Source organism: Maniola hyperantus, chromosome 19 (assembly GCF_902806685.2).
Source record: "Maniola hyperantus chromosome 19, iAphHyp1.2, whole genome shotgun sequence".
NCBI lineage: Eukaryota > Metazoa > Arthropoda > Insecta > Lepidoptera > Nymphalidae > Maniola > Maniola hyperantus.
Genome location: NC_048554.1, coordinates 10,981,224 through 10,991,898, shown reverse-complemented (window position 1 = coordinate 10,991,898; position 10,675 = coordinate 10,981,224). Strand labels below are relative to the sequence as shown.

General features: G+C 37.6%; 1 protein-coding gene across 1 annotated transcript in view; it reads left to right on the top strand.

Annotated features, from left to right (window-relative positions):
* Positions 1-222: 222 nt before the first annotated feature.
* Positions 223-10,675, top strand: part of net — a 31,148-nt gene continuing 20,695 nt past the window's right edge. Inside the window, exon 1 of the mRNA XM_034978598.2 lies at positions 223-506. Within this exon, the coding sequence (XP_034834489.1) occupies positions 449-506 (58 nt within the window). The 5' untranslated portion in view covers positions 223-448. The remainder of the gene's footprint in view (positions 507-10,675) is intronic.

The following is a 10,675-nucleotide window of genomic DNA, read 5'->3' as shown; positions in this document are numbered from 1 at the left end:
GCTTTCTTATAAGGCCCATTGTTAGCGACCATATCTCGGATCAATACAAAATAATAGTACAGCAATACGATAAATTCCAAACATGTGACAGTCGGTGCATCTCTAAGGGCGAGACTAGGCTGGCGCCGCGCTTTTTTACCCCGCCACGGTTCCAAGTCCACCGCCAACAAAAGTTCTGACGCCCGCAGCCCGACGCTGTTTCAGAATTCAGTTGAATACAGACTGTCGTAGGGAGAGTTCGTGCGTTCACTTTTAACCCGCATCAAATACGTAAACGTAACACGATACAATGACAATTTAGTGTTTGTTTTTCCTAATGAAACTGTGTTATATTATAACGTGCCAATATAGCGAAGTTGTTTTAATAAGTGTGTATTTGGTTTATGAATTGATCGATGAGGATTGTTTTTAAGTTTATTGGATTTTGAATGAGCGAGCGTGACGGAAAATGTCAACAAATACTTTTATTTCGCCCCCTGAGGATGTTGCAGTGGCTGATGCTAAGGGTAATTATTTTTATAATTATATTTTCATATTGCACGTTTAAAAAATATTTAAGGAAATACTGGGTACTATTTACTTACTTTAATACAACCCCTGAATTTTTACGGATACCACCGGGTGAGATTACAGTCCAGGGCTAACTTGTATCTGAATAAAAAAATAATTAGGCTATGTAGGTACAGGGCTTAAAGCCAGATTAAGTATTTAGATAGGAACTAATTAATTGGCATTTAGCATTGAGATATTACGACTAGGGCAAGCAGTGCTTTTGTGCATCTATTACTTGCACGCCACTGAGGTTATTATGTAATTTAAAAAAATATATAATTTTACTGGCATGGATAACGGACCTATCTATTAAAAAAAGTAAATTTAAACCATAATTCTATTTAGGATGGGGAGAAACAAATTCATTAAATTAATTTTCTTATGATAAGGAGGAGCCCACCTATTTTATATATTAAGGAAGTAGGTAGTTACCTCCCAGTCTATGTTTTATCAGTGATTTTAGCATTATTCTATTAGTTGTTAAATAATAGAGTTGGTAGGTTAGGTTAGTTAACTAATATGTATGTTATGTCTGACATAAATATTAGTTGTAATGTTGTGATGTCACAAATGATATTAATTTATTACTACATGAGCTTAGAACTAAGTAGGTATAAATAGGGTAAAAATTTATTGATTTTACATATTATTGTAAATATTTAGACATTTTTATTTTTATCGATAACAACGGGAAACGTTACGCGCACCCCTATTTTATCCTTATTGATTTAATTCTTGCTATCCTTTTAATTTTAGATTTTTGAATGTTTCATTTCTTAAATCTTACCTCAGTCTTACTTCAGTGTAAGCACCTACACTGAAATAAAATCTCTACCCACAATATAAATGCGAAAGTGTTTGTTTGTAGGTTTATTGATTTGTTGGTTTGTCCTTTAATCACGCCACAACGGAGCAACGGATCGAAGCGATTTTTTACATGGATATAGTTAAAGACCTGGAGAGTGAGACAAGCTATACATTTTATCTGGCAAATTAAAGAGTTCCCGGCATTTTCCAAAAAAACACGCAAACGAAGTCGCGGGCATAACCTTTAGAATGACATTTCATATTTGTAGAGCGTTGTCTCTGTCACTCATACCCATATGACAGACCGAGACAGTGCTCTACAAATCTGCTGTCTCCTTCTAAAGATTGATGTTCATCACTTTTGGCCGCGAACTGTAATGGATAACTAGGACCTAATAATAATAATTCTATATCAATCATGATTTTAATGTACCTATCTAGGGTTCCGTACCTCAAAAGGAAAAACGGAACCCTTATAGGATCACTTTGTTGTCTGTCTGTCTGTCTGTCGGTCTGTCAAGAAACCTACAGGGTACTCCCGTTGACCTAGAATCATGAAATTTGACAGGTAGGTAGATCTTATAGCTGACATTCGGGGAAAAATCTGAAAACCGTGAATTTGTGGTTACATCACACAAAACAAATTAAATTGTGGTCATAAACTAATAATTAGTATTTTCAATTTTAGAACTAAGATAACTATAATATCAAGTGGGGTATTATATGAAAGGGCTTTACGTGTGCATTCTAAAACAGATTTTTATTTATTTTTATGCATCACAGTTTTTAAATTATCGATCAAAATGTCGAAAAAATACCACTGTAATACGGAACCCTCGGTGCGCGAACCTGTTTCGCACTTGGCCGGTTTTTTTACTGATCACCCAGGTGAACCATACCAAGTGGTACACCCACTTGTTATGGTCAGTTTAATATGACCGCCGGAAGTCTCAGATTTACGTACGAACGGACGGAATGACAAATTCGGGTTCCTTATTAGGTTGATCGTAAATATGGCTAGCTGTAAAAGGATCCGATTAATTTATATAGCAAATTGTTCTACGCCTACAAATAGAAGTAGGTATTGAATCAAGTGAAATAATAACTAATAGGCTTCAAATGTTGCAAGTCATTATTGCATCTAAAAGTTATAGGAAAACTTAGACAATTTTTATTTCAGGAATACATTGCTTTTTAATCTATGTTCTTATAATGTTGCTTTTTAATCTAGCTTATTCCCGCGACTTCATCCGCGTTGACTACACAAATTTCAACCCCCTCTTTTACCCCCTTAGGGGTTTAATTTTCAAAATTGTTTTCTTTGCGGATGTCTAAGTCTACAATAATAATAGCCCTGCAGCCCGATCCATCCAATAGTTTGAGCTGCGCGATGATAGATCAGTCAGTAATTCAGTCGCTTAAATCTAAATTAAAACTAAAAAAATAAATGAAAACCTAACCATACCTATCTAGGTAATCACCTAAAAGCATACCTAGGTAATATGTATCCGGTAGGTAGCTTAGAAGTTAGAGCCATTACGCACTGTCGGCTTGTCGGTCAGTCGACAATGCATAATGGCCCTAATAGTTCAGGATGAGGAATAAATATAGATACCTACCGATAATAATATGCATCCGGGAAAACTATACTCTGAAATCTGAATGATTATTATCATGTTCAAAAATATTATTTGTATTTGTATCAAAAGATAATGTATTTAAAAATTTTACTGTTTATGTTTGCGGAACAGTTGGCAACACTACTAACGACCTAATTCTAAAAAAAAAATGAAAAAAAATAAACTTGACTCCAAATCTCTCGCGACCCCCGCTACGCGACATGTGAACAAACAAATTAGGTGTAAACTTAAAAACGCCTTTATTTTCTAAGCAATAGGAGTTAAAACACATAACAGGTTAACGGGAATAAATTAGTTGTAGTGAAACGTACACTTGTTCGCCCAGGGGTTGCCACCCTCGTAACATGTGCAATGGATTTTTTGTTGCACCCCTTCTGTTTTAGCAGGCGATAAATAAATTGGAATCGATTAATATTTTAACGGTTATTTCCCTATTTAGGTATTCTTCCAAATATATAAAAGGAAAAGGTGACTGACTGACTGACTGATCTATTAATGCACAGTTTAAACTGGACCGATCAGGCTGAAAAGTATGCAGATAACTACTATTATGATGTAGGCATCCGCTAAGAAAGGATTTTTGAAAATACAACATTGTCAAATCACTTGAGTAAAAAAAGAGAGTCTAATCACTTATCTTTTTATATATAAAAGGAAAAGGTGGCTAACTGACTGACTGACTGATCTATCAACGCACAGCTCAAACCACTGGACGGATCGGGCTGAAAGCCATGCAGATAGCTATTATGACGTAGACATCCGCCAAGAAAGGATTTTTCAAAATTCAACAAGGGGTAAAATAGGGGTTTGAAAGTATGAAAGTCTCCCAGTTTTGAAGTTAGAATCGTGAAATTGTGTATTTTACACTAATTGTTATAAACACAAATAAAATTTAGGCCCTCTAAGTAGAAAAATAAGGGGTTTGAAATTTGTGTAGTCCACGCGGACGAAGTCGCGGGCTTCAGCTAGTCTCTATCTCTCTCTTTTTTTATGCGGTTCACACGATAATATTTTGTTTTAGATAAAATTTTGCCTATGGTGCAAACAATATAATCGCCGTCGGTAAAAACTTTCAGAAAGAAGTAAATAAAATTATAGGGTAACTAGCTGATGCCCGCGACTTCGTTCGCGTGGAATTAGGTTTTTAAAAAATCCCATGGGAACTTATTACAATTGTGTGTGTGTGGGTAGCCTATTACAATTTTCGTAGGGATCTCTATTTTTTTAAATAAAATATAGCTTATGTCACTCAGGAATAATGTATCTTTCTACTGGTGAAAGAATTTTCAAAATCGGTTCAGTAGTTCCAGAGATTACCCCTTACATACAAACTTACAAACTTTACCTCTTTAGGTATAATATTAATATTAGTAGTTAGATTATTGTTGTTGAAAGAAAGAAACCATTTTGCATCATGAGTTGTACTCACTCGTACCTACCAGTGCACATCACATACAGACTTTGATAAGACTTTTATCAAGTTTAATCAAGTTAATCGGTATTTTAACTAAATAGGTATGTTTCCGGTGCATGTATACTACTAGTAACGGCAGACGATTTGGCGAATGATAATAATATTATTGTACCTTTAAATCTTATCAGTTCACTTAATTTCAGTTTAATCTATGTACTTACATCAAGAGTCCGAAATCAAAGATCGTTACGTGCGTGGGTAGATACTTTCCCTTACTACCTACCTAATACAGGGTGTAACCAGAACGCTAGCAAAGACTTAGCGTTATTGTTATACTATCCATTCCAAACACAATCCAATACCATTATTGGTATTGGAGTTTGGAGTTTCATTTTCAAAAATCCTTTCTTAGCGGATGCCTACGTCATAATAGCTATCTGCATGCCAAATTTCAGCCCGATCCGTCCAGTAGTTTGAGCTGTGCGTTGATAGATCAGTCAGTCAGTCAGTCACCTTTTCCTTTTATATATTTAGATGTATCGTAAACTTTCGAGTTTTACAAAATGTGGGATATATTTTTTTTCGTGATGTTTTTTGTGGTATCATATCAGTAATCATCAGTACTATCACGACGACCCTTCAACATGTCTCTATCTAACTCATAGTCCCCTAACTACGTATAAGGTCGGTTCCGGCCGCTCCTACGTTCCGCATTTACCATTAGATTACTAGCTGATGCCCGCAACTTCGTCCGCGTGGAATTAGGTTTTTAAAAATCTCGTGGGAACTCTTTGATTTTCCGGGATAAAAAGTAGCCTATGTCACTCTTCAGGTCTTTATCTATACCCATGCAAAAAATTACGTCAATCCGTAGCATCGTTGCGACGTAATTAAAGGACAAATCAACAAACCAATAAACCAACAAACAAACACACTTTTGCATTTATAATAAGGGCTACAGCTGACTATACTGATATCTATCGGCTTCGGCGAATCTCTGTATGGAATATCTAATATCATAATCCTTACAATGTGCTATGGCCACATGTCTAGTGGATTGGCCAAGATTTGAGCAAACATTTTTGACGGGAGTCACCCTTTAATTAAAGCCAACACAGATACAAATGTCAAACAGCCGACAGCCAGTGCCATTATTACAGCGATTATGCCCCACATCTGGGCGCCGCATCTGGTGACCAAGCGGCTTGACGTCATGGCTTTGACATGTGGCGACAACCGTTCAGTTTTATTGCTACCCGATTATTGTTTAATCTTTCATTTCTCATCTGTCAACGTTGTGTTACTTACTCCCAGTTTATAGCAGGGCAGGGTGTAAGGTTATTGATCTTAAAAACAAAAAATTGGTAGGTAGGACATGAACGTTATTAAAAGTAGAATGTTCCATTTTTAGGGTACCGTACCTCGAAAAAACCAGTAAAGTGCGAGTCGCACAAAAACGGTGCCGTACCATAGTATAGCACCTACGCGACAGGTCGAGATGGCAATTGGGGTAGGTATGGACGCTCATCGGGTTAGCACGGGGGCTGTGCGGGTGTGTGGCGCTTCCCCACCCCGATCTCTATCTCGACCTGTCGAGTAATATACAAGGTATTATAACACTACCTATGTACTTTGATTTTTTTTGGTGGCTATTTTGAATTCGCCATCAATTTTAGGTTTTTTTTTTTTTTTTAATAGATATAGCGAGCAAGCGAGCAGGCGGGTCACCTGATGTTAAGTGATTACCGCCGCCCATGAACATTTGCAGCACCAGAGGAGCCGCCGATGCGTTGCCGGCCTTTTAGGAATTTGTTGGTCCGCCCCTTGAATAACCCCATGTTATAATCTAGTGGGAACACCGCCGGTGGGAGTTGGTTCCACAGTTTGCACGTGCGTGGAAAGAAGGATCTGGCGCAGCGGACGGTCGAAGTGCACCAGACACCCAGATGGTGAGGGTGAAATTCCTTACGGTTCCTTAGGTTTTTTATTATTTGTTGTTATAGCGGCAATAGAAAAAAATACACTCTCTGTGAAAATGTCAACTCTCTACTTATTACGGTTCATTAGATACAGCCGTCTAATAGACAGACGGACGTACATCGGCGGTTTATTAATAAGATCCCGTTGCCACCCGTCGCGCGTCGGGTAGGTACGGAACCCTAAAAATGAAATTGTTTGCATTTTTAGGGTTCCGTACCTCAAAAGGAAAAACGGAACCCTTATAGGATCACCTTGTTGTCTGTCTGTCTGTCGGTCTGTCAAGAAACCTACAGGGTACTTCCCGTTGACCTAGAATCATGAAATTTAGCAGGTAGGTAGATCTTATAGCTGACAGAGGAAAAAAGTGAAAACCGTGAATTTATGGTTACATAAAAAAAAATTAGATTGTGTTCATGAACTAATAATTAGTATCAATTTTTATTTTCTAAGTAAGTATCAAGTGGGGTATCATATAAAAGGTCTTCATCTGTGCATTATAAAACAGATTTATTTTTATTTTTATGTATCATAGTTTTTGAATTAACGTGCAAAATTTCGAAAAAATACGACTGTAGTACGGAAACCTCATTGCGCGAGCCTGACTCGCACTTGGCCGGTTTTTATAAAATATGCCAATATTATTAATAGTTTAGGTTATTTGTTTGAGAAGGATACGAAGGCATTCAGGATCTTGTTGATGGCGACTGTGGGATTTCCCAGTTGCGTAATGCGTCAGGCATGGCGACAAAAAAGCTATGTTTTAGCAGTTTTTTTTATATATTTACTTAATGATAACATCAGCTATGCGAGACAGAATGCCGAATGTCTTTGCACGTAGGTTAGTGCTATTCTATTTTTAGGGTTCCGTAGTCCGTACCTCAAAAGGAAAAAGGAACCCTTATAGGATCACTTCGTTGTCTGTCTGTATGTCTGTCTGTAAAGAAACCTATAGGGTACGTAACCTGTAGGTAGGTCTTACGGCACACGTAAGGGGAAAATACCGTAAAATACAGTACCAAGTGGGATATAATATAAAAGGGATTTACTTGTATATTGTATACATTCTAAAACAGATTTTAGACAGGCCTAATAGTTTTTGATGTATCGTGCAAAATGTCGATAAAATACGATTGTAGTACGGAACCCTCAGTGCGCGGGTTTGACTCGCACTTGGCCGGTTTTTTTAACTATGTGCTCTGCTCATTGCCACTTTAGCTTCGCAACCTCTCTGGTTCTCCTACGGATCTCCTCATTTCTGATTTGATCACGTAGAGAAACTCCAAGAGTAGCTCTCTCCATCGTTCGCTGAGTGACTCTGAGCTTTCTTATGAGACGCAATCGCGAATCGTTCAAAATGTAATAAGCCTCTTTACCTAAGAAACGTGTATGGTTACTTGGAAAACAAGCTATTGCGTATCAAGCACGTGCAAGCGTTCACGTGCTATGTAGTAGCTACTGTTTCAAAATAACGCCCGTAAAAACGCACAATAAACGGATATCAGTGGAAATGCCAGCTGAAATTTCCCATTTTAAAATACTTAGGAATATTTTTAGGATTCCGTAATAAAAGAAAAGCACCCTTTTATAGTTTCGTCTAGGGTGAGATCACGGTCAATTTATTGGAAGGAAACATTTATTTTGGAAGGGATGTCCCGCCTATAGAGAAGAAAGAATATGTTTTGAAAAATATGGTACATGGTCGAAACTCGAAACCTACTTATAAAATATGGCGACACCGCAGGAATCAGTTCAGGTCCATTTTAAAATAAACTCTTGTTTCCTCCCAACAAAGACAAGATTACGAAACGTTCCCACTTCCCAGTGATCCACATCTGTTTAGTAGCAACTGCATATTGTCGATTGTTCGTCCATCTGTCCGCCTTATGACACTAACATTGTTTTATGCGCTGCATGTAATGATGCTTGACATCTGCTGGGAGGATGTGTTTGTTAGCATTTCTGTACCTACCGGTTGTATGTACCTACCAGAATAAACTAGAGTCAGGGAACTCTCGGTTCGATCCTGAATCGACGATATGTCAAATATTAGGCTATGCTGACGTGAAATCAAAGAAAAATAGGGCTACCTAGCGTTATGTACTAACATTTGACGTCTGCCAGTTACGTTGAAGCCTCGACGTTTTGTTAGAAGTTCCCTAACGCCGGCTCCACACGTGGCACCAACGCTGGCCCCCATACTATTGGCCCAACGTGTGGATCGGGAAATTAGCTTTTTTTTTAAAAAAAAGAATGTTAGCCATGTTAAATGACTAATATTCCCCTTTCCTCTCCAACTAAGCATCAAGCTTGTGCTAGGAGTAGGTACGACAATAGTGCAACGGGCGGGGTTTGAACCGTCAACCTTTCGGTGTTCAGTCCACTCCTTTACCTGGTTGAGCTATTGAGGCTCGAGCTTTGTTAACGTTGGGGCCAATGCTATAATTTCTCGATCCACACGTTGGGCGAACAGTGTTGGGGCCAACGATTAGCTTGAGCCACGGTAATGCTGAGCCTTACATGGTATGGCATCTCCGACTCGTAAACATAAATGCGATTAATGTATCCCACAGAAACTAAAGTACAATCCTGAGTCTATTCAGGTCCTATTAATCTTTATTAATGAAATCGCATTTACTACATTATTTTTTCCCATTGCAAAGAAGTTAGGGTGGAAATCAAATTATAAAATCTGCATGCATACGCAATATCGAAGGGGTGAATGACGGGAAGGCCGAAATTCATCGGAAAGGACAACAAAGAAAGGAAGCAAGGCGGGTGGTCGCACAAAAACAAAGGATGGGCCCATACTTCCCTTGGTACTAATGGATAGAATATTTGGCTACGACATAGCTCCGATGCGATAAGTCGTAATGTATGTAATCTATATATATATAAAAGGAAAAGGTGACTGTCTGACTGACTGACTGACTGACTGAATGACTGACTGACTGACTGACTGATCTATCAACGCACAGCTCAAACTACTGGACGGATCGGGCTGAAATTTGGCATGCAGATAGCTATTATGACGTAGGCATCCGCTAAGAAAGGATTTTTGAAAATTCAACTCCTAAGGGGATGAAATAGGGTTTTGAAATTTTGTAGTCCACGCGGACGAAGTCGCGAGCATAAGCTAGTGTAGGTATATTATACAATACATATTAATTAGTATGTAATGTACATTATATAGTAATGAGGCGTGATTGTGGTCAAGCGTGTGCCTATAATGAATTAAAAAAAGTCTTATTAACTTTTATGTATCATTCTTAGATTAATTATATTATGTATCATTTTTATTGCATTGCAAAAACAATTATTAGTACCTACTAAGGGCAGACTTATACTTATTACTCAATTTTCTTTAGGGTTTGAATAAAAAGCAACAGCTTCGGAAGAATTATGGCATATTTTGAACAAACACTAAACGGTTATCGGTATCACAGAATATCAATCCAGTACAAAATTTTAAATACACTGAATGTACTTATATATTATGTTTTTTGTTGTGTTCTTTTAGACTTTGGCCATACCTTTTATAAATATTGTAAAAAAACTCTGATTTCACAAAAAACTTTTTTCTTTTTATGATTAGATACACCATAATAAACCGTAGGTACCCACTTTTTGTCGTTATGCTTTGTCGCTTAGTGTAAAAACCTCACGCGGATATAGAAATAGTGGAAGACCTAAGAATTCAACTTCCATGCGTAAAAGGACATTCAATTACGACGTAGGTACTTGTGACATAAACTTTTACACAAAAAGTTGAAATGGCGCGTGACGAGTCCTTTTTTACGGACTATACCTACTTAGTTTCATGTACTAAATAAAACCATCCAAATAAAAGAATGCCCATTAAAATACTGCGCTTCATTTAAAAGGCGGTTAAAAATAGTCTAATATAAACATTGTTGCACCGTTGATTGCAGTGGGTGATCGTATCACACGCATCACGTTGCCCGGGGAATGACACTGTGTGGCCTTGTTAGGTCGTCCGGTTTGCTTTTTTTACCTTTTTTTTTTTAAAAATCTCCATACTCTTTTTAATGCTCAACCGCTGGCGCTGCCATTAGGTGTACATTCGTTAAGTAAATCAGCTTTTATAAAGTTATCCCGCAAACTTATATTAAGGAGCTGGCGATTAAAGATAAAACAGTAAAATTTGACCTCTGATCAAAATACTTTTTTTCTTTAATCCGGACGTACCTACCTATTTGACCCACTGAATACAAATCTGAACTCATTTGAAGCAAAACGGATATAAACTGTACTAAAATTGAGT